At 35.1% G+C, this 25669-nt stretch overlaps 1 protein-coding gene across 1 annotated transcript in view; it reads right to left on the bottom strand.

Annotated features, from left to right (window-relative positions):
- Positions 1–25669, bottom strand: part of SHOC1 (shortage in chiasmata 1) — a 133565-nt gene that overhangs the window by 57792 nt on the left and 50104 nt on the right. Inside the window, 1 exon segment of the mRNA XM_051972417.1 lies at positions 25298–25531. Within this exon segment, the coding sequence (XP_051828377.1) occupies positions 25298–25531 (234 nt within the window).

Here is a 25669-nt window from a genome sequence, read left to right on the forward strand (position 1 = left end):
CATATTGCCAACCATACTTCTAGATTGGTTCTAGATTAGACATAACTGAGTAGAGAATGGATTCACAATCCTTGCCACCAAGACCCAAGAGCAGATCATTAATGAGCAAATAAGCTTGAGAGTCTCTGGAATGTTTGTATATATTCTCCTCCTACCCCCAATGATCATGTTTCCAGAACAAATGTAGCACTTGAAGATGCTCTGGGAATAAACTCTGACAGAGGTATGATCAAGCAACTGCTTCTTTAGTAGCTCTATCTACTGAAGACATAGAAAAGAAACTTTTTGCCATCAAATTCTTTAGCATTGTTAAATGAATATCAGAAATAGACATGGTTTATATCAGTAGAAGTAATATTAAAGAAGATTCATTAATACTGACTTTGCTGCTACAAAAAAAGCGAAGAACAATGGGACCTTTCTATCTCTGATATGTGTTATCTTCCTCAACAGAATATAAGGAGGGATTGTCTTCTTTTAATATTTGAATCACTAGTGCTTAGCACAGTGTTTTGAACATAGTAATCACATAGTAAATATTTTTTCATCCATTCCTTTGTTCCAACGTTTATAATGTTTGTAATGGGTTACAGTATAATTCATACGCACCATGTGGCTCTCCAGTGCTATTTGGGTGATCAATTTTTCTTTCTTTCTTTCTTTTTTTTAAATTATAGCTTTTGATTTATAAGTTATATGCATGGGTAATTTTACAACATTGACAATTGCCAAACCTTTTGTTCCACTTTTTTCGCTTGTTCCCCCCATTCCCTCCCTCCGATGGCAGGTTGACCAATACATGTTAAATATGTTAAAGTATAAATTAAATACAATATAAGTATACATGTCTTAACAGTTACTTTGCTGTACAGAAAGAATTATTCTTTGAAGTAGTGTACTATTAGCCTGCGAAGGAAATCAAAAATGCAGGTAGACAAAAATATAGGGATTGGGAATTCTATGTAATGGTTCATAGTCATCTCCCAGAGTTCTTTCGCTGGGTATAGCTGGTTCAGTTCATTACTGCTCTATTGGAACTGATTTGGTTTATCTCATTGTTGAAGAAGGCCACGTCCATCAGAATTGATCATCATATAGTATTGTTGTTGAAGTATATAATGATCTCCTAGTCCTGCTCATTTCACTCAGCATCAGTTCATGTAAGTCTCTCCAGGCCTTTCTGAAATCATCCTGTTGGTCATTTCTTACCAAACAATAATATTCCATAATATTCATATACCACAATTTATTCAACCATTTTCCAATTGATGGGCATCTACTCAGTTTCCAGTTTCTGGCCACTACAAAGAGGCCTGCCATAAACATTCATGCACATACAGGTCCCTTTCCCTTCTTTAATATCTCTTTGGGATATAAGCCCAGTAGAAACACTGGTGGATCAAAGGATATGCACAGTTTGATAACTTTTTGAGCATAGTTCCAAATTGCTCTCCAGAATGGCTGGATGTGTTCATAATTCCACCAACAATGTATCAGTGTCCCTGTTTTCCCACATCCCCTCCAACATTCCGCATTATCTTTCCCTGTCATTCTAGCCAATCTGACAGGTGTGTAGTGGTATCTCAGAGTTGTCCTAATTTGCATTTCTCTGAGTAATAATGACTTGGAGCATCTTTTCATATGGCTAGAAATAGTTTCAATTTTTTCATCTGAGAATTGTCTGTTCATATCCTTTGACCATTTATCAGTTGGAGAATGGCTTGATTTCTTATAAATTAGAGTGAATTTTCTATATATTTTGGAAATGAGGCCTCTATCAGAACCTTTGACTGTAAAAATGGTTTCCCAGTTTATTGCTTCTCTTCTAATCTTGTCTGCATTAGTTTTGTTTGTACAAAAACTTTTCAATTTGATATAATCAAAACTTTCTATTTTTGTGATCAATAATGATCTCTAGTTCTTCTTTGGTCATAAATTCCTTCCTCTTCCACAGGTGATCAATTTTTCAATGAATGTTAATGTCAATTTTATTTTATTTTATTTAAAAGGAGCTTTAGCAATAGCTTTGTTTCTACCATAATCGTTTTTGAAAATATCCCCATCCCTGGAATTGAGCCTTTCTTTCTAATGTAGCTAGAAATCACATAGCTTGAAAAAGAAACCTGTGGGTTTTAGTATATTGCAAACTCTATATAAGTAAAAAATATGATGTGACAATCAAAAAAGATCATGATTATATTCTTCAGCAAGACAGGCAGACTTCTAGCATTAGGAAGGTGATAAATCCACTGTATTCTACTCTGGTCACACAATACACTGAATATTATATTCAGTTCTGAGTGCTACATTTTAGGAAGGGCACTGATAAATTGGAGAGCACCTAAGGAGGGCAACCAGGATTTTGAAGGGTTTTAGGTTCATCACACATGATCAATGATTGGAACTTGTTATGTCTAACTTTGAGAAGAAATGCTTTAGGCTCAGAAATGTGTTATAGCTAGCTTCTGAAAGAAATAGATGACTGTTAAGTTATCAATGTGAGCATTTACACCTTGCAAATCAGCAAATACTACAAATTAATGCTTAATTTATTATGTTGTTGATTGTCTAGGCTTAAGAAAATGATGGAAAAAATGTTAATAATGTAGATTAAACTTAAAAAGTGTTCCCCAAAAGTTTATTATTTAATATTTACCAGCATGTACATAATGTACATAATCTGTCTTCAAATATCTGAAGGGCTGCCAGGCTTTGCCTCAGAATGCAGAAGAAGGAACAATGGATAAGATAACAGTTGGGACTTTTATGGTGCTTTAAAGTTTATAAGAGACTTTACATGTGATATAGATATTATCTTCATTCTACAAATAAGGAATCTTTGTCTTAGAGAAGTTAGAGGATTTGTCTATAGGTAGTGTCAGAGGCAGAATCTAAATGCAGCTCTTCTCTACTCTAAATTGGCCACTTTATCTACTATAGAGTTGAAAACAAGCAAGTCTAAACTTGAAATAAAAATGAAACTTTCTAACTATTAATCATTCAAAAGAGAAAAGGGCTACTTTAAAAGGTAGTGGTCTTCCCCTAAATGGAGTTCTTCAAATATGAGTTGAATAGTCATCATTTGTAGATATGTTGGGGAGGAGATTCTTATTCAGATATAAAATGGACTAGATGACCTCATCTATATGATTCAGGTATGAATTAGACTAGATGACCTTAAAAATGAGATATTGTAATTATGGGTGAAAATACATTGTACTTTAAAAGATAGAAACAAGAGTATAATTTATAAACTATAGGCCAATAAATCTGACTATTCCTAGTAAAATTTTTGAACAGTGAACAACATTTAATGAAAATGATTTAAAAAAACCAACAAAAATACATCATGGCTTAACCAACAACAGCAATCATTTATTAAATGTTTACTATTATGGTAGCTTCTAGTTCAAAATCCATTTGCATGGATTGATACATAACTGCATAAGAAGTGGGATTAGAGAGTGCTTTGGAAAAGAGACAGCATGCCCCTCTGGTTTTCAATACCAAGATAAAAGAAAAAAATGCAGTTTAAGTTTAAGGGATCTATTCAGGAATAGACCTCTGACAGGAGAAAAAGACAGTGGAAAGATGGCATATAGAGGACTCAGAATCTTGAACATGTCCCTTTCCCCAGCTTGCTTCATTATTAGACACTTTCCTCCTTGGGCAAAATCTGGGATTTTCTGTCTTCCTCTCTCTTTATCTTTCTCTAAGAATCTCTCTTTGTTTTTCTCTGTCTCAAATCCTACTCTCAATGAGTTTATGTTCTAACAAAGTGATACAAGTACATGTACAAATATATGTAGCAGAAACATAAAGCTTATATATATACATATATACATATAAATTTTATATATGTGTGTGTATATATATACATATATACATATAAATTTTTATATATATGTGTGTGTATATATATATATGTATATATATATATGTTAAATATAAGGCAATTTGGGAGGGCAATAGCAGATAAATGGATCAGGAAAGAATAATGCAGAAAATGATGCTTAAGCTATATTTTAAAGAAAATGAGGCAGAGGTAAGGAGGGAATGTATACCAAAAATTAGGAATGAGATTGCAAAATTTGGAGATGGGATATGGTAGTATTGTGTTTTAGGAACACAGAAAAGGCCAGTCTGGCTGGATCAAAAAGTATAGGAGAGGCAAGTAATATAAAAATGAGGCCAGAAAGATAGATGGATTAGATTGCACACAGCTTTAAAAGTTTAAACAGCAAAGTTTCTATTTTATCCTAGAAGCAATAAGAAGTCCCTGGAGTTAGATAAGTAGGTGATATATGTAGTCAGATCTGTGTTTAAAGAAAATTACTTTGGCCACTTTATAGGACTGACTGCAGTGGGGAGAGACTTGAAGCTGTTGGAATAATCTAGGTGGGGATAGCCTTATAGAGAAACAGGGAAATTTGAAAGGTTTAGGGAGAAAGTCATTGAGTTTAGTTTTAAATATGTTATGTTAAAGATGTTGCTTCTGTGTGAGATGGGGTGCTAAACCCCTTACCCAAATTGAGGCATTTTCAGATTCAAACAGAAAGCCTTTATTGGGTCCTTGCAAGGAAGTCCAAGCACACCAGCTGAACAGACACAGAGCATCTTGGCTCTGATCTTTCAGCATGATGTATGGCAACCAGATGGAAACAGGAAATCAATTATATAGCAAAAGACCTGGGTTCACTGGATGGACTGAAAAGGAAGGAACCACTGACCAATGATCAACAATGCTGTCTACTTCTTGTGAGTCATGTGACTTCCTGAAATTTAGGCTTAGGGTCTGACCTTTTCTGCCCTACAGCCCTCTGAGAATAGGGATCACATGACTTCCTGAAATTTAGCCCTAAAATCTGACCCACTTCATTTCATAGACTTTTTGAGAAATCTTCACTTGGTCCCATTCACTTCCCTCATGTTTCAACATGGCTTGTGCCCTTTCCACAATCTCTCTCTCCCCCTCACCCCCCAGTCTTCCTCAGGCCAGATTCTTGCATTAATCTATAAATATGTATCCATCAATCAAATTTCTTAGCTCAACTAATTATCCATTTACTCTTTCCCTTCATAGCTGTCAATCAAATACAAACAATCCTTCATTAGTGTCAGCTAAGTGGATTAGATATGGATTCAGACTTTTGACTTTTGAGATTTCTAGGGAGGAAACACTCTTTCCCAATGCAACCAATAATTGTTCTGCAAATTATAGTCTTTTCTGGAGGGACTGAGAAATTAAGTCACTTGTCAATAATTATAAATATGTGTCAGAGATGAGACTGAACCCAGGTTTTCCTAAGGCCAAGAATGGCTCTCTATTTACATATCATTGGCTGTCTTGAATTAGACAAAAAACAAACCAAAAAAATCTCTAAAACTAAGATAGAGAAGTTATTCCTTTCCAAAGGTTAGACAAAGAGCTAGCAGATGCAAAAACATATTGAAAACTTACTTTTCGGTTCAGCAGAAAACATTAACATTCTCTATAGGAAAGTTGCAGAACAAAAGCCTAGCAAGACCTTTTTTAGGGAAATGAATTAAGGGTGATAATCAAATTTAACTCTTAAGTGTAGATAATTGCTTTTTATTCACTGAAAATCACTTTTTTAGTGATTTAGTGAAAATCACTCATTTTAGGCAGTTTTCTTTTTAAATTTAAAATTAAAATATTGTTCACAAGAAGAAAACCCATTTTAATTCATGAAAAAAAAAAAAAGGCCCAGAAAAGAACTAAGTAGAGACTATTCTGGATTGTTAATCCCAATCTATATATTAATATTTTATGATTTTTTCCCTAAAATTGTATTATCTCAAATTGACCTGAGGTAGAGACATGTCAGAGGGCATGGGGAAAACATGCCAGTTTAGGAATCTTTCTAAGCTAGAAATGGCTTAGACATTACATTAATGTTAAATAAAACTGTTACTGGAAAATGTATATCTAAAATGGAGTGTACAATATTAATACAGTGGTACCTCTGTATTTGCTGCTTAGAAATTCATCAAATTCAGTAATTCAATGCATTTTGAGGAGAAAAAAATGTTTCAGCACTTAATGCTTGGCACTCATACTTGGTTGTCTTAATTAAGTAGTAGTGATGTGAGAATGACTAAATATACTGCTCAGCGCTAGCTACAACTGCTATTGTCCTTGACCATGGCAAAGGCTGAGCAGGTTGGGACCCATGATGCTGAGATTATGTGTGACTGCTGATAGACTGAGAAGCAATTCCTGCAGGACAATGTGGTTAGAACCGTATGGACTCTCAGCTCCCAAAACAATAGTACTGGAAGGAATATGGAGCAGCTGGGGTGCTCAACAGGGACAGCAGGAGTAGCCCAAACAGCAGTAGTGGAAACCCAGGCAGAGGACTTAGGACTGCTTGCAGAGGCCCTGGAGACAGCCAGAGTCCTGTATTGTGAAGGATGTAGAACCATAGCTTCTCCCTCCAGAATTAGCCCTCTTCCCCTAAGAAAGCTTTCATTACATGGGGTGAAGAGAGAATATAAAGATTCTGGTTCCTCTCAGAAAATGAATTCGGTTAAGGAAGAATCTGGCTAGGCTGGGTTGGACTGGCTTGTTTGTCTCTAGTTGGAAGCCCCACTTTGCTCCTTTAGAATTGGATGGGAAGGGATGATTAGACTGGGGAAAATTTATGGGAAAAATTCATTCAGTATCCATCATTTTTGACATTTGTTGTACTAAATAACAAGTACCATGGGATCACTATAAATTTTCTTTAAGGCAGTGTATATTTGTCTTGGGGCAGGTGGGTGATATAGTGGATAGAGCATGGGGATTTGAAGTTAAGAAGACCTAAATTCAAATCTGACCTTAGATATTACTACCTGTGTGGCCCTAGGCAAATCACTTACCCCTGTTTGCCTTAATTTCCTCATCTATAAAATGAGCTGCAGAAGGAAATGGCAAACCACTCCAATATCTCTGCCAATAAAATGCCAAATGTGATCAAGAATAGTAGGACATAACTGAACAAAAGAAATATAAATTATAATTGTAAATATTTGCTTTAGTCAGTAACCAGTATTGAATTGGCGACAATAAATTTCTAGCTCAGGGAATAATCCTTTAATAAACTCAGGGAATAATCCTTTAATAAACAGTTTTAAGATGTTTATAGGAAGCAAGATGGTGGAGAAAAGAAATTCTAAAGTGGCAGAACCTACCACAAAGGACAAGGTAAAACAATTTTCTAGCCCAAGATAACTTATAAGGTCAGCAGGAAAAATCTGTTAGATATAATACAGGCTATGCAAGTACTGATCAGACCCCAACAAACCAGGGACTAGGCCTTGGGAATGACAGCAATAGCAGAAGCAGCAGCAGCAGCAGCAGCAGCTACTTTTGGAGCTCTCAGCCTATAAATGGTAAGTGTGTCAAAAAACTGGTCAGAATATTACAGGGCTCTCTTTCTTGGCCCTGGGTCAAAACTCAGACCATACTCAGATCCAAGTGGCAGTCTGGGAGTGAAGAGCAGTACTTGCACACCACAGCTTGTAGCCACAATCAATGAGGCACTATAGTCTCTGTTCCAGGACAAAAAAAAAAAAAAAAGAGTGCTATGGTCACTCACAGACCAAAACAATGGCCAGGAGAGGAGTAAACACATCTCTAAATCCTATCTCCTTGGAAGAACCGAAAGTTTATAGATTCCTAGAACTAGTTCTGAAAACAGCAACACAAAACTCCTAAAGCTTGGGACAATGGGCCTTTTACCCTGGAAGCAAAACCCAACTTTAGCAAAGAGTTAAAAGTCAAGAAATGAGCTAGGAAATGAACAAACAGGAAAAAATATATAGAAAGTTACTGTAGTGATAAGGAATATCTATAACACACTCCAAAGATGATAGCAAAGTCAAAAACTCCTACAACCAAAGCATCAAAGAAAAATGTGAATTGATCTCAGATCATGGAAGAGCTTAGAAAAGATCTGAGAGAGGTAGAAAAAAAAACAGGAAAAGAAATGAGAGTGATACAAGGAAACTATGGGGAAAAAATGACAATAGCTTGGTAAATGAAGCACAAAAAATACTTAACAAAATAATATCTTAAAAAGCAGACTAGGCCAAATGGTTTAAAAAAAAAAAGATACAAAAATCCAATGAAAAGAAGAATGCCCTAAAAAGCAGTATTGGTCAAACAGAAAAAGATATAAAAAATTCATTGGAGAGAACACTTTACAAAGCAGAATAAGCCAAATGGAAAAGGAGGTACAAAAGCTCAATGAAGAAAATAATTCCTTAAACATTAGAATTGAACAAGTGGAAGCTAATGACATCAAGAAACAATAAAACAAAACCAAAGGAATGAAAAAATAGAAGAAAATGTAAATTATTTTACTGGAAAAACAGATTCCAGGATTTGGAAAACAGATCCAGGAGGAATAATTTTTAAATTACTGAACTACCAAAAAATTATCATAAAAAAAAAGAGCCCAGACAGCATCTTTCAAGAAATTACCAAGAAAAACTGACTTGATAGACTAGAATCAGGGGGTTAAATGGAAATGGAAAGAATACACCTCCTGAAATAAATTCCCCAAAGAAAATTACCAGGAATATTATAGACAAATAGACCAGATTAAGGAGAAAATATTGCAAGCAGCCAGAAAGAAATAATTCATGTATCACAGAGCCACAGTCAGGATAACAAAAGGTTTGGCAGCTTTTATCTTAAAGGAGTAAAGGGTTTGGAATATGATATTCTGGAGAGTAAAGCATCTAGGAACCAAGAATCACATATATAATAAAATTGAGTATAATGCTTCAGGTAAAAAAAAAATTCAATGAAATAAAGGACTTTCAAAGTATTCCTGATGAAAAAAATAGAGCTAAATAGAAAATCTGACTTTCAAATGTAAGACTCAAGAAAAGCATAAAAAGGAAAACAGGAAAGGGAAATCATAAAGGACCTAATAAGGTTAAACTTAATTTACATTCCTACATGGGAAGATGATATTTGTAACTCATAAGAATTTTCTCATTATTAAAGCAAGAGCAAGAAAGAGGGAAAGAGCACAAGTGTTGAATTGAATATGATGGGATATCTAAAATAATACAATTTGAGCAGTGAAAAAGAGGAATACATTGGGAAAAAGGGAAAAGAGTGGCAGAATGGGATAAATTATCTTACATAAAAGAGGCAAGAAAGAGCTTTTACAAGTGGAGGAGAAAGGGGGAAATAATGGGGAATGCTTGAACCTTATTCTCATTGGAATTGGCTCAGAGAGGGAATAACGTACACATTCATTTGGGTATTGAAAACTAGTTTACTCCCAAAAAAATGTAGCAGGAAAAGGGAATAAAATAATGGGGGGTGTGGGGCTGCTAGACAGAAGGATGGATTGGGGGAGGTGGTTGGTTAGTTGTTATTCTTTGTTCTTACAGAGGACCAAAAAGACATCACTGTGTTAGAGTCCAGTTATAGTGTATCTGACTGTGGCTGATCAGATTAGTGTGAACTCAGAATGTTCTATCACTAATTGGGCACAGATAGTTACTATGAACATCTGGAGTAGATTTTCTAAATTTGTGCATCATGTTTCTTTTGAGCTACTTCAATTTTGCTATGCTTATAGAGCACAGCACATTCTCTGATGAGGGGATGCCATGCTGCATGGTACTATGTCAATGTCTCATATTCTACAATAAATGTCAAAGTTCTTAAGCCTAGAGAAAACAGATCTCAGGAGCAGATTAAAAATGGGGTCCAGGGTTGAGATGGCGACATTCGGGAATGGGGCCTTTAGCAGGAAATGCATCAAGACCTGTTTTCTTGATCCTAATTGTTAGGCCAAAATTAGCACAAGCAACACAGAATTGATCTACACTATGTTGCATCTCAGATCCAGAGGCTGGATTAGTGCCCAATCATCTACAAATAAGAAATTATGGGCTAATATTTCTTTTACTTTAGTCTTGGCTTTCAGCCTTTTCAAGGTGAAGAATTTATCATCTGTGCAGGAACTGACCTGATTGCTGTGTTTGTCCTCATTGAAGATATTTGACAACATGGCTGAAAACATCATGGTAAGCACACTTGCAAGTATTCAACCTTGTTTCACTCCACTGATGACTTGGAAAATGCAAGGACATCATTCATTTTCCAGAAGCTGGGCAAGCATGCCATCATAAAATTGATGTGTAAAATTGCTGAGCAGTCATATTTTGACATAATTTTCCATAAGTCCTTTCAATTGATAGTGTTAAAGACGTTGGTCAGCTATATAAACATTGTATACAGATCTCTATTCTGCTCCTGGCATTTCTTCTGGAATTGTTGGGCAGAAAATACCACACTGACTATTCCTGAGCCCTTTCTGAAGCCACCTTAGCTTATTAAGGAGGACTGCGGCAGCAATGACTAAGAGAAAGCGACACTCCTTGCTTCTTTTCCCTCTCCCCCCATGATTATCAAAAAACAATTTATTCCCTTTTGTTATGGGCCAGAACTTGAAACAAGATACTAAATGGAATTGAGGAGACAATGATTAAATCTAGTTTAGCATTGATTTAATCCTACAACAAATAATAGTTTCCTAGTGATATAATGATTGGTGTATACTCAGTGTGGAGCATATAAACTAGAAGTTCTCAAGGTCAAAAAAGACAAGCGCACTAGAAGCTCTCAGAGGCTGAGACAGATTCATTCCATCGTCAACCTTTGTGGTGGCTGGAGGCTGAAGCACAACTCTTTGGATTCGGAGAGATTCAGAGGGCAGAGAAGGAGGCTCCAAGCTCTTGGAAGCAAGGAGAGAGATAGGCGTCTAAGAAAGCTAACTGAGCCCCTGGAAAGGAGACAAGACTCTGAAGGAGACAATAAAGGATTTGGACTTTAACATTTGGCTGCACTTATGGTGATTACTGAACTGAAACGAAGGGTGCTCCCAGAAACACAACAAGAGAAGATTATATTTTGGCGAGAACATTACACCCTTTACCTTTACTGAGATAGATAATGGAGGCATCCTTGAACTCCTAGGGGATAACCTCTTGTTAAATGATCTGGAAATTTTCAGGCAGCTTGTGTTATGAGTAATAGACCCCTTACCTTGTAAAACTCAGCTGTAATCAAATCAGCACCATTTGCTTTGCCACAGAAAAGACACCTAATGTTAATTTAAAACTTCTTCTTCAATTGGAACTTTAGCTAGGGAGAGACTGACTTTAGCTTGAAGTAAATGATCAATGGCTTCAGCATTGATTGATGATGGTTTGTTGAGAACACTATGGAAGTGTTCAGCCATCTCTCTAGGATCACATCCTTATCACTAATCAATGTGATTCCATCAGCACTGTATAGCTGAGATACATCACAAGTTTTTAATCTCATAAATAGCCTTCAGGGCATCATACAAATATTTGGAACTGTTATTATTAGCATAAAACTGGATTTAATCTGCCCTCTTACTGAGCCAAGACTTCTGCATCACTCTAAGTTTTACTTGTTTGTTACTTTTGATGGAATTAAATGTTGCCTTTTTATTTTCCAAGTACACTCAAAGATAGTTTTCAAAATTCACTTTTGCAACCCTTTGTATTTCAAATTTTTTCCCCACTTTCCTCTCCTCCCCTAGATAGCAAGCAATCTGATATAGGTTAAACATGCAATTCTTCTAAACATATTTCAATATTTGTCAGATTGTGCAAAAAAAAAAAAATTAGATCAAAAGGGGAAAAACACAAGAAAAAAAAAAAGCAAGCAAACAATAACAAAAAAAAGATGAAAATACAATGTTTTGATCTACATTCAGTTTCCATAATTCTCCCTTTGTTTGCAGATGCTTCTTTCCATCAGAAGTCTATTGGAATTGCTTTGCATCATATTGTTGCAATTATTGAAAACAGCCAAGTTCATCATAGTTGATCATCACTTAATCTTGTTGTTACTGTGTACAATGTTTTATTGGTTCTGCTCATTTCACTTAGCATCAGTTTATGTACCTCTTTCCAGGTTTTTCTGAAATCAGCCTGTTCATTATTTCTTATAGGATAATAAGAATAAGAATAATAATAGAACATACACCATAACTTATTCAGTCATTCTCCAACTTATGAGCATTCACTCAATTTCCAGCTCCTTGCCATTACAAAAAGAAATGCTACAAACATTTTTGCATATGTGGGTCCTTTCCTCTCTTTTATGATCTCTTAGAGATATAGATCCAGTAGAAACACTGCTGGATCAAAGGTTATGTTCAGGTTGAAAGCCCTCTGGACATATTTTCATATTGCTCTCCAGAATGATTGGGTCAGTTCACAACTCTACCAACAATCCATTAATATTGCAATTTTCCCACATCCCCTACAACATTTATCATTGTTTTTCCTGTCATCTTAGCCAATCTGAGAAATGTGAAATGGTACCTCAGAGCATTCTTAATTTGCATTTCTCTAATCAATAGTAAGATTGAAAGCATTTTTTCATGTGAAAATTCTTCACATCTGAAAATTGTCTCTTCATATCCTTTGATCATTTATCAACTGGGGAATGACTTGTATACTTGAGTCAGTTCTCTATATTAAATGCTCTCTTCAATTAGAGTAGGTAATGAGAAAGCCAAATCATCACTCTTTGCAGATGATATGATGGTATACTTAGAGAATCCACTAAAAAACTATTAGAAACAATTCACAGCTTTAGCAAAGTTGCAAGACACAAAATAAATCCAACTAAATCATCAGCATCTCTATATGTTACCAACAAAGTTCAACAGCAAGAGATATAAAGAGAAGTTCCATTTTAAATAATTGTAGACAAAATAAAATATTGGGAGTCTACATGCTAAGACAAAGTCAGGAACTATATGAACAAAATAACAAAACACTTTCCACACAAATAAAGTCACATCTAATCAACTGGAGGAATATCAAATATTCATGGGTAGGCCGAGCTGAAATAATAAAAATGACTATTCTACCTAAATTAATTTGTTTTTTCAGTGCCATACCAATCAAACTGCCAAGAAATCATTTTACAGAACTAGAAAAAATTATAACAAAGTTTATTTGGAAGAACAAAAGGTCAAGAATTTCAAGAGAATTAATGAAAAGATGCAAAGGAGGCTGTACTAGACCTAAAACTAGATTATAAAGCATCAGTCATCAAAACCATTTGGTACTGGCTAAAAAAGAGTAGTTGATCTGTGGAATAGGTTAGGTTCCCAAGACATGATAGCCAATGACTATAGTAATCTAGTAGCTGGTAAATGCAAAGACCCCCAGCTTCTGGGATAAGAACTCACCATTTGGCAAAAATTGCTGGGAAAATTAGAAATTACTATGGCAGAATACTAGGTAGGCATTGAGCCATACCAAATACCCTATACTAAGATAAGGTTGAAATGGGTTCATGATTTAGACACAGTGATACTATAAACAAATTAGAACAAAAGATAAGTCTACCTCTTAGATCTGTGGAAAGGGAAAGAATTTGTGGCCAAAGAACGAAAGTAGGAGCAACTAGGTAGCGCAATGGATAGAGCACCAGCGCTGAAGTCAGTAAGACCTGAGTTCAAATCTAGTCTCAGACACTTAACATTTTCTATTTGTGTGATCCTGGGCAAGTCACTTAACCCCAACTGCCTCAGCAAAAAATAAAACAAACAAACAAACAAATAAATAAATAAAATAGAAGGATGTTATGGAATGCAAAACGCATAATTATTATATATATTATACTATATAATTATATTAAGTTAAAAAGTTTTTCTACAAATAAAACCAATGCAAACAAGATTAGAAGGGAAGCAGTAAACTGGTGAAAAATTTTTACATCCAAGGATTCTGATAAAGGTATCATTTCTAAAATATATAGAGAATTGAAATGGTCAAAGGATATAAACAGACAATTTTCATTCTTTTTTAGGCAGAATTGCATTTTTAGTATATTAACTCAGCCTACCCATGAGCAATTGATATATATTTTTTAGGTATTTTTTATTAAATCTTTTTGTTTTCTTTTTTTTAATTAAAGGTTTTTATTTTCAAAACATATACATAGATACTTTTCAACATTCACCCTTGCAAAATCTTTTGTTCCAAAATTTTTTCTACCTCCCTTCCTCCTCACCTTTTCTCTCAGAGAGCAAGTAATCCAAATATATGTTAAACATGTACAATTTTTCTATACGTATTTCCATAATTTTCATGCTGCACAAGAAAAATCAGATCATAAAGGAAAAAATGAGAAAGAAAACAAAATGAAAGCAAACTACAACAAAAATGGTGAAAATACTATATTGTGATCCATATTCAGTCCCCACAATCCTTTCTCTGGATGCAGATGGCACTCTCATCACAAGACCATTAGAAGTGACCTGAAAAGAATTGTTGAAAAGAGCTGCATTCATCAGAATTGATCATTGCATAATCTTGTCGTTGATTTGTATGATGTTCTTTTGGTTCTACTCAGCATCAGTTCACCTAAGTCTCTCCAAGCCTCTTGGAAATCATCTTGCTGGTCGTTTCTTATGAAACAATAATATTCTATAATATTCATATACCATAACTTATTCAACCATTCTCCAATTTATTTAGCCATTCTCCAACTGATGGGCATCTATTCAGTTTCCAGTTCCTTGCCACTAAAAAAGGGCTGCTATAAACATTTTTGTAATTTGGGTCCTTTTCCCTTTTTTATATTCTCTTTGGGATACAGGCCCAATAGAGACACTGCTGGATCAAAGAGTACAAACAGTTTGATAGCCCTTTGCATATTGCCTTCCAGAATGGTTGGATCAGTTCACAACTCCATCAACAATATATTTGTGTCCCAGTTTTCCCACATTCCCTCCAACACTCATCATTATCTTTTCAATTTTCAGAAGAAGAAATTAAAACCATTTCTAATCATATGAAAAAATGTTCTAAATCATTATTGACCAGAGAAATGCAAATTAAGACAACTCTGAGGTACCACTACACATCTCTCAGATTAGCTAAGATGATAGGAAAATATAATGATATTCTAGCTTATTTTATTATTGTTCTATAAGAAACAATCAGCAGGATGATTCCAGAAAGGCTTGGAGAGATTCACATGAACTAATGATGAGTGAAGCGAGTAGAACCAAGAGAACGTTGAACACAGTAACAACATTATTGTATGATGATCAATTCTGATGGATGTAGAGCCATCTGCACCCAGAGAGAGGACCATGGGGACTGTGTGTGATCACAACATAGTATTTTTACTTTTTTATTGCTTGCTTCCATTTTGTTTTCTTTCTCTTTTTGTTTTTTTTTTTTTCTTTTTGGCTTAATTTTTCTTGTTCAGCATAATAATTGCGGAAATATATGTGAAAAAAATTGCACATGTTTAACATATGTTGGATCATTTGCTTTCTAGGGGAGGGAATGGCAGAAAAGAAGGGAGAAAAAATTTGAAACACAAGGTTTTGCAGGGTTGAATGTTGAAAACTATCTATGAATATATTTTGAAAATAAAAAACGTTAAAAAATAAATGCTACATTCTTTGTCAGGGATGAAGTATCATTCTAAGATATATTGTGAAGTTTTCATTTTTCATTTAGCAACTTCTTTATTTCCTCTTCATTTTTTGTCAAACTAGTATTGGTGTTTGTGAGTGTTCTGACCCAGATGAGCAAATGCAGTGCTGTATATCAAGTCTTTGAAACCTGCTCGGACTTCCGCCCAAGATGGCGGAGAGAAGGCACACAGCTGTGTAAGCTCTGCGTTTTCCTTCAAAATCCATTTCAATACAAGCCTCTGAATTAATGCCACAAATAGTTACCAAGAGAAGACACCCTTGAAATTCGCCAGGAAAGGTCTGTTTTTGCTCGAGGGCAGGGACGGTTTTAGATCGGGCACAGGCTGAGGGTAGGCAGCGGCAGCGAGAGCACGGGAGCAGCTCATAGCCGAGCAGACCGGAGGGGGGTGAGGTGTGATCTCAGCCGTCGCTGCGGGGGAGCTTTGCTACAGGGTTGGATACTTTGCCCTGGCAGCAAGTCAGTAGCCCAGCAGAGAAGCTAAAAATGCCAGGGGGTGAAGGATACAACCCCAAACAGCTGGAGTCTCTCGGGACCAGGCCACCCTCCCCCACAGTGTCTCAGCACGCTCTCAGAGTCTCAGAGCGCAGGCGCAGCACAGTTGGGCTAGTGCCTCACTTCTGCCCCCGCAGTCTGTAGAGGAAGCTTGGTAACACCACCCAGCCCCTCCCCCAAAAAAGCAGACTCCATTTAGGGGTTTTTTTCTTTTTTTCTTCTTGCTAGTTTGTCTTTGATTCTTCTCTGACAAAATGAGCAAAAAATTGAAAAGGACCTTAACCCTTGACAGCTTCTATATGGATAGAGAGCAGACTCTAAACCCCGAGGAGACTAAAAACAGACAGTCCCCAGGTGAATCCCCAAAGGAGGAGAGCATGTGTTCCTCAGCACAGATGAATCTCATAGAAAAAATTAAAAAGGCTCTCACAAGAGAGCTAGAAGAAAAATGGGAAAAGGAGAAGGAGGCTTGGCAAGAGAGACTGGAGAAGTCATCCCACTCACTTAAAGACAGAGTGGATAAAGAAATAAAATCCTTGAAAAATAGGATTAGTGAACTGGAAACATAAAATAGCTCTCTAAAAAACAAAATTGGCGAAATGGAAAAAAATTTCATAGAACAAAACAACTCAATTGGACAATTAGAAAAAAGATATTTAAAAAGTGAGTGAAGAAAATACTTCACTGAAAATCAGAATTGAACAAATGGAATCGAATGACTCGAGGAGACAAGAAGAATGAGTCAAGCAATTCCAAAAAAATCAAACAATGGAAAAGAATGTGAAATACCTTCTGGGGAAAACAACAGACCTGAAAAACAGATCCAAGAGAGACAATCTGAAAATCATTGGACTCCCAGAAAAGTATGATGAAAAAAAGAGCCTGGACACTATTTTCCAGGAAATTATCAAAGAGAACTGCCCAGAAGTCATAGAAACAAAGGGTAAAATAGACATTGAAAGAATTAATCGATCACCTACTGAAAGGGATCCTAAAATCAAAACACCAAGAAATATAGTGGCCAAATGCCAGAACCTTCAGATGAAGGAAAAAAATATTGCAAGCGGCTAGAAAAACCCAATTCAAGTATCGAGGAGCCACAATAAGGATCTGGCAGCATCCACATTAAAAGATCGAAGAGCCTGGAATATGATATCCCAAAAGGCTAAGAAACTTGGTATGCAACCAAAAATAACTTACCCAGCTAGAATGAGCATCTTTTTCCAGGGAAGAAGATGGACATTCAACGAAGTAAACGAATTTCACCTATTTTTGATGAAAAAGCCAGAACTTAACAAAAAGTTTGATCTACAAATATAGAACTCAAGAGAAATCTAAAAAGGTAAAGATTAATCTTGGGAACTATATTTCTGCTATAAAGATGTATTAAGAATACATGTATACCATGTTTTAGAAACTAGATGTGGAAAGGACATTGTACCAGAAAAAAGGTAAAGTGGGGACACTACATCTCATGAAGAGGCAAAGGAAACCTATTATATCTGAGAAAAAGAATGGAGGGGGATGAATATAGTGGGTATCTTACTGCCTTCAGAATTGGCTTTAAGAGAAAAATTTTAGACATATTCAATTTATGGTGAAACTTCTCCCACCTTATTGAAAAGTGAGAAGGGAAAAGTGAAAAGAGAAGGAATAAGCTAAATGGAAGGGAATACGGAAACTGTGAGGGAAAGGGGTAAGATAGGGGGAGGAACTCTAAGGCGGGGGAAGAGATACTAAAAAGGGAGGGCTGTGAGAAGCGAGTGGTGCTCACAAGCTTAATACTGGGAAGGGGGGTAAGGAGGAAAGAAGGGAGAAAAGCATAAACAGGGGATAACAAGATGGCAAGTAATACAGAATTGGTCATTTTAACCATAAAGGTGAACAGGGTAAACTCCCCCATAAAGAGGAAGCGGTTAGCAGAATGGATTAAAAGCCAGAATCCTACAATATGTTGTTTACAGGAAATACTTGCTCCAGGTGAAACAGGGAGATACATGCAGGTTAAAGGTAAAAGGTTGGAGCAAAATCTACTATGCTTCAGGTGAAGTCAAAAAAGCAGGGGTAGCCATCCTGATCTCAGATCAAGCAAAGCAAAAATTGATCTAATTAAAAGAGATAAGGAAGGGCACTATATCTTGCTAAAGGGTAGCATGGATAATGAAGCAATATCAATATTAAACATATATGCACCAAGTGGTGTAGCATCTAAATACTTAAAAGAGAAATTAAGAGAGCTGCAAGAAGAAATAGACAGCAAAACTATAATAGTGGGAGATCTCAGAATTATATAAATCAAACCACAAAATAAATAAGAAAGAAGTCAAAGAGGTAAATAGAATAATAAAAAAATTAGATATGATAGATCTCTGGAAAAAATATAATGGAGATAGAAAGGAGTACACTTTCTTTTCAGCAGTTCATGGAACCTATACAAAAACTGACCATATATTAGGACATAAAAACCTTAAACTCAAATGCAGTAAGGCAGAAATAGTAAATATATCCTTTTCAGACCACGATGCAATGAAAATTACATTCAGCAAAAAGCCAGGGGAAAGTAGACCAAAAAATAATTGGAAACTAAATAATCTCATACTAAAGAATGATTGGGTAAAACAGCAAATCATAGCCATAATTAATAACTTCACCCAAGAAAATGATAATAATTAGACAGCATACCAAAATGTATGGGATGCAGCCAAAGCGGTAATAAGGGGAAATTTCATATCTCTAGAGGCCTATTTGCATAAAATAGAGAAAGAGAAGGTCAATGAATTGGGCTTGCAACTAAAAATGCTAGAAAAGGAACAAATTAAAAACCCCCAGTCAAACACTAAACTTGAAATTCTAAAAATAAAAGGAGAGATCAATAAAATTGAAAGTAAAAAAAACTATTGAATTAATTAATAAAACTAAGAGTTGGTTCTATGAAAAAACCAACAAAATAGACAAACCCTTAGTAAATCTGATTAAAAAAAGGAAAGAGGAAAATCAAATTGTTAGTCTTAAAAATGAAAAGGGAGAACTCACCACTAACAAAGAGGCAATTAGAGCAATAATTAGGAGTTACTTTGCCCAACTTTATGCCAATAAATTTGACAACTTAAATGAAATAGAAGAATACCTCCAAAAATATAACTTGCCCAAACTAACAGAGGAAGAAGTAAATATCCTAAACAGTCCCATCTCAGAAAAAGAAATAGAACAAACTATCAACCAACTCCCTAAGAAAAAATCCCCAGGACCAGATGGATTTACATATGAATTCTACCAAACATTTAAAGAACAATTAACTCCAATGCTAAATAAACTATTTGAAAAAATAGGGATTGAAGGAGTCCTACCAAACTCCTTTTATGACACAGACATGGTACTGATACCTAAACCAGGTAGGTTGAAAACAGAGAAAGAAAATTATAGACCAATCTCCCTAATGAATATTGATGCTAAAATCTTAAATAAAATATTAGCAAAAAGATTACAGAAAATCATCCCCAGGATAATACACTATGACCAAGTAGGATTTATACTAGGAATGCAGGGCTGGCTCAATATTAGGAAAACTATTAGCATAATTGACTATATCAATAACCAAACAAACAAAAACCATATGATCATCTCAATAGATGCAGAAAAAGCATTTGATAAAATCCAACATCCATTCCTAATAAAAACACTTGAGAGCATAGGAATAAATGGACTTTTCCTTAAAATTGTCAGGAGCATATATTTAAAACCATCAGTAAGCATCATATGCAATCGGGAAAAACTGGAACCTTTCCCACTAAGATCTGGAGTGAAGCAAGGTTGCCCACTATCACCATTATTATAAAATGTCGTATTAGAAACACCAGTCTCTGCAATAAGAGTCGAGAAAGAGATTAAAGGAATTAGAGTAGGCAATGAGGAAAACAAACTATCACTCTTTGCAGATGATATGATGGTATACCTGGAGAACCCCAGAGATTCTACTAAAAAGCTATTAGAAATAATTCATAATTTTAGCAAAGTAGCTGGATATAAAATAAATCCCCATGAATCCTCACCATTTTTATACATTACCAACAAAATCCAACAGCAAGAGATACAAAGAGAAATTCCATTCAAAATAACTGTTGATAGCATAAAATATTTGGGAATCTACCTACCAAAGGAAAGTCAGGAATTATATGAGCAAAATTACAAAAAACTTTCCACACAAATAAAGTCAGACTTAAATAATTGGAAAAATATTAAGTGCTCTTGGATAGGCTGAGCAAATATAATAAAGATGACAATACTCCCTAAACTAATCTATTTATTTAGTGCTATACCAATCAGACTTCCAAGAAAATATTTTAATGATCTAGAAAAAATAACAACAAAATTCATATGGAACAATAAAAAGTTGAGAATCTCAAGGGAATTAATGAAAAAAAAAAATCAAATGAAGGTGGCCTAGCTGTACCTGATCTAAAATTATATTATAAAACAGCAGGCACCAAAACCATTTGGTATTGGCTAAGAAATAGATTAGTGGATCAGTGGAAAAATTAGGTTCACAAGACAGAATAGTCAACTACAGCAACCTAGTGTTTGACAAACCCAAAGATCCTAACTTTTGGGATAAGAATTCATTATTTGATAAAAACTGCTGGGATAACTGGAAATTAGTATAACAGAAATTAGGCATGGACCCACACTTAATACCATATACCAAGATAAGATCCAAATGGGTCCATGACCTAGGCATAAAGAATGAGATTATAAATAAATTAGAGGAACATAGGATAGTTTATCTTTCAGACTTGTGGAGGAGAAAGAAATTTGTGACCAAAGATGAACTAGAGACCATTACTGATCACAAAATAGAAAATTTTGATTATATCAAATTAAAAAGCCTTTGTACAAACAAAACTAATGCAAACAAGATTAGAAGGGAAGCAACAAACTGGGAAAACATCTTCACAGTTAAAGGTTCTGATAAAGGCCTCATTTCCAAACTATACAGAGAACTGACTCAAATTTATAAGAAATCAAGCCATTCTCCAATTGATAAATGGTCAAAGGATATGAACAATTTTCAGAGGATGAAATTGAAACTATTACCACTCATATGAAAGAGTGTTCCAAATCATTATTGATCAGAGAAATGCAAATTAAGACAACTCTGAGATACCACTACACACCTGTCAGATTGGCTAAGATGACAGGAAAAAATAATGATGAATGTTGGAGGGGATGTGGGAAAACTGGGACACTGATGCATTGTTGGTGGAGTTGTGAACGAATCCAACCATTCTGGAGAGCAATCTGGAATTATGCCCAAAAAGTTATCAAATTGTGCATAGCCATTGATCCAGCAGTGTTTCTATTGGGCTTATATCCCAAAGAAATACTAAAGAAGGGAAAGGGACCTGTATGTGCCAAAATGTTTGTGGCAGCCCTGTTTGTAGTAGCTAGAAACTGGAAAATGAATGGATGCCCATCAATTGGAGAATGGCTGGTTAAATTGTGGTATATGAATGTTATGGAATATTATTGTTCTGTAAGAAATGACCAGCAGGATGAATACAGAGAGGCTTGGAGAGACTTACATGAACTGATGCTAAGTGAAATGAGCAAAACCAGGAGATCATTATACACTTCGACAACGATATTGTATGAGGACATATTTTGATGGAAGTGGATTTCTTTGACAAAGAGACCTAACTGAGTTTCAATTGATAAATGACAGACAGAAGCAGCTACACCCAAAGAAAGAACACTGGGAAACGAATGTGAACTATCTGCATTTTTGTTTTTCTTCCTGGGTTATTTATACCTTCTGAATCCAATTCTCCTTGTGCAACAAGAGAACTATTTGGTTCTGCAAACATATATTGTATCTAGGATATACTGCAACATATCTAACATATATAGGACTGCTTGCCATCTAGGGGAGGAGGTGGAGGGAGGGAGGGGAAAAATCGGAACAGAAACGAATACAAGGGATAATGTTGTAAAAAAATTACCCTGGCATGGATTCTGTCAATATAAAGTAATTATTAAAATGTTGACATTCTCAAAAAAAAAAAATAAAATAAATAAATAAATAAAGATTCTGATAAAGGCCTCATTTCCAAAATATATAGAGAACTGACTCAAATTTATAAAAAATCAAGCCATTCTCCAATTGATAAATGGTCAAAGGATATGAACAGACAATTTTCAGATGATGAAATTGAAACTATTACCACTCATGTGAAAGAGTGTTCCAAATCACTATTGATCAGAGAAATGCAAATTAAGACAACTCTGAGATACCACTACACACCTGTCAGATTGGCTAAGATAACAGGAAAAAATAATGATGAATGTTGGAGGGGATGCAGGAAAACTGGGACACTGATGCATTGTTGGTGGAGTTGTGAACGAATCCAACCATTCTGGAGAGCAATCTGGAATTATGCCCAAAAAGTTATCAAACTGTGCATACCCTTTGATCCAGCAGTGCTACTACTGAGCTTATAACCCAAAGAAATACTAAAGAAGGGAAAGGTACCTATATGTGCCAAAATGTTTGTGGCAGCCCTGTTTGTAGTGGCTAGAAACTGGAAATTGAATGGATGCCCATCAATTGGAGAATGGTTGGGTAAATTATGGCATATGAATGTTATGGAATATTATTGTTCTGTATGAAATGACCAGCAGGATGAATACAGAGAGGTTTGGCGAGACTTACATGAACTGATGCTAAGTGAAATGAGCAGAACCAGGAGATCATTATACACTTCAACAACGATATTGTATGAGGATGTATTCTGATGGAAGTGGACTTCTTTGACAAAGAGACCTGAGTTTCAATTGATAAATGATGGACAGAAGCAGCTACACCCAAAGAAAGAACACTGGGAAACGAATGTGAACTATCTGCATCTTTGTTTTTCTTCTCTGGTTATTTTTACCTTCTGAATCCAATTCTCCCTGTGCAACAAAAGAACTGTTCGGTTTTGCAAACATATATTGTATCTAGGATATACTGCAACATATCTAACATATATAGGACTGCTTGCCATTTAGGGGAGGGGGTGGAAGGAGGAAGGGGGAAAATCGGAACAGAAACGAGTGCAAGGGATAATGTTGTAAAAAAATTACCCTGGCATGGATTCTGTCAATGTAAAGTTATTATAAAATAAAATATATATATATATAAAACATTTACCATGGAGGACCAAAAAAAAAAAAAAAAAAAAAAGAAAGCTGCTCACTCCTTTTCTGCTCCACTGATGCCTAGCTCAACTTTTACTTCAAGTTAACAACAAAGTGGTCCCAACTCAGAGAAGCACTGTAATCTGTTGACATTAATTCTTTTGGTAGTCTTTTCACCTTGGGGCCCACTACTTTTGTCAAATGTGAGTATTTAGCTCAGAGAGGATTAGTCTACAATCAGTTTGCACCACAAATTGCTTTTGCCACTCTCCCATCCTATATGAGTCTTCTCTTCAATTAAATGCCAATGTTTTGAACTGATGCTAAGTGAAATGAGCAGAACCAGGAGATCATTATATACTTCAACAACGATATTGTATGAGGATGTATTCTGATGGAAGTGGATTTCTTTGACAAAGAGACCTAACCCAGTTTCAATTGATCAATGATGGATAGAGGTAGCTACACCCAAAGAAAGAACACTGGGAAATGAATGCAAACTGTTTGCATTTTTGTTTTTCTTCCTGGGTATTTCTACCTTCTGAATCCAATTCTCCCTGTGCAACAAGAGAACTGTTTTGTTCTACACACATATATTGTATCAAGGATATACTGTGACATATTTAACATATATAGGACTGCTTGCCAGCTAGGGAAGGGGGTGGAGGGAGAGAGGGGAAAAATCAGAACAGAAGTGAGTGCAAGGAATAATGTTGTAAAAAATTACCCTGGCATGGGTTCTGTCAATAAAAAGTTATTATATAAAAAAATAATAATAATTTTTTAAAAAGTAAAAAAAAAATGCCAATGTTTGCTGTGAAGGTATATTCCTGAAATTTTATTGAGTTTAGGTAAATAAAAGACAGTGTTAGTGATGAGAAGGTCATGAGATGCACAAGTTTTCAGGAATAAGTAATCACTGCCATTGCTGTTCCTAACTCTATTCCTCCCAAGGACTCCCAACTATGTCTGGTAGTCTAAGCCTACTCTAGCAAAAAAAAAAAAAAAATTGAAATAAGTTTCTCTAATAATGGTTTCATCTCTCAAAGATATAGAGAATTGAGTCAAATTTATAAAAATAAAAGTCATTCTCCAATTGATAAATGGTCAAAGGATATCAACAGTTTTCAAATGAAGTAATCAACATTATCCCATATAAAATAATGCTTTAAATTACTATTGATTGGAGAAATGCAAATTAAAACAATTCTATGATAATATCTCACATCTATTAGATTGTGTGATAGGAACGAAAAGGAAAATAACAAATGTTGGAAAGAATGTGGAAAACTGAGACCCTATTGCACTGTTAGTAGAGTTATGAATTGATTCGACCATTACATCCAGCAATTTGGAACAATGGTCAAAAGGCTATAAATGGTGCATATTCTTTGATCCAGCAATGCCAATGGTCTCTATTTCAAAAAAAGATTTAAAATACCCAACAAAACATAAAGATGCATACATACAAAGATGTTTATAGCACCCTTTTTTGGTGGCAAAAAATTAGAAATTATGGGAATTCTCATCAATTAGGGTATGGTTGAACAAGTTGTGGTACATGATTGCAATTATTGTGCTATAAGAAATGATGAGCACAATGCTCCAGAAAAACCTGAAAAGATTTACATGAACTGATGCAAAATGAAATGAGTAGAACCAGAATATTGAACATAGTATTTTAAGGTAATTAAATGAATAATTTAGCTAGTCTCAGCAATACAGTAATCCAAGATATCTCTGAAGTACTTATGGTGATAAAAAACTGATGAAGACTGAATACAGAGTGAAGCATACTTTTTTTTTTTTTTACTTTCTGTCCTATTAGACAATCTAATAGATGTGAGATATTACCACAGAATTGTTTTAATTTGCATTTCTCCAATCAATTTATATATATATGTTGCTCTTTTTTTGGGGGGGAAGGGGTCTCTATTTTCCTTTACAACATGAGTAATATGGACAATGGAGAGGGGGAAAGGGAGAGAATTTGGAAGTCAAAATTTAAAAACTAATACTAAAAGTTATTTTTACACATAATTGGAGAAAAAATATTGATTTCTTAAAAAATAAAAGATTGTTTACTCACACTCTAGCTGAACTGGTTTTATAGGCAATATCTCCATTTGAGTTTGAAGCAAGTTGTGATGACACAAATCTGGAGTAAGATGTTCCAAGGTATCTGTTCTTATTATGCTCAGTCCTTCTTGTTTCCACCATGTTTCTTTTAAAGAGTCAAGAGTAAGAATTTCTACCTCAACAGAAAACATTCTTTTCAAATCTCTAATTGAATAGTGAATTACAGGCTCTTCAGTTTGTGGCACTAAAAAACAAATGGACAGAAATAATTCATAACAGTTGTAAAGAGAAGTTTAGAAAAGAATACATAGGAATTGATTATTTATATAACTATAATATCATGGAATATTTTATAGTTTAAAAAATTATTATGAGAATTTCA

Source organism: Antechinus flavipes, chromosome 1 (assembly GCF_016432865.1).
Source record: "Antechinus flavipes isolate AdamAnt ecotype Samford, QLD, Australia chromosome 1, AdamAnt_v2, whole genome shotgun sequence".
Lineage (NCBI taxonomy): Eukaryota > Metazoa > Chordata > Mammalia > Dasyuromorphia > Dasyuridae > Antechinus > Antechinus flavipes.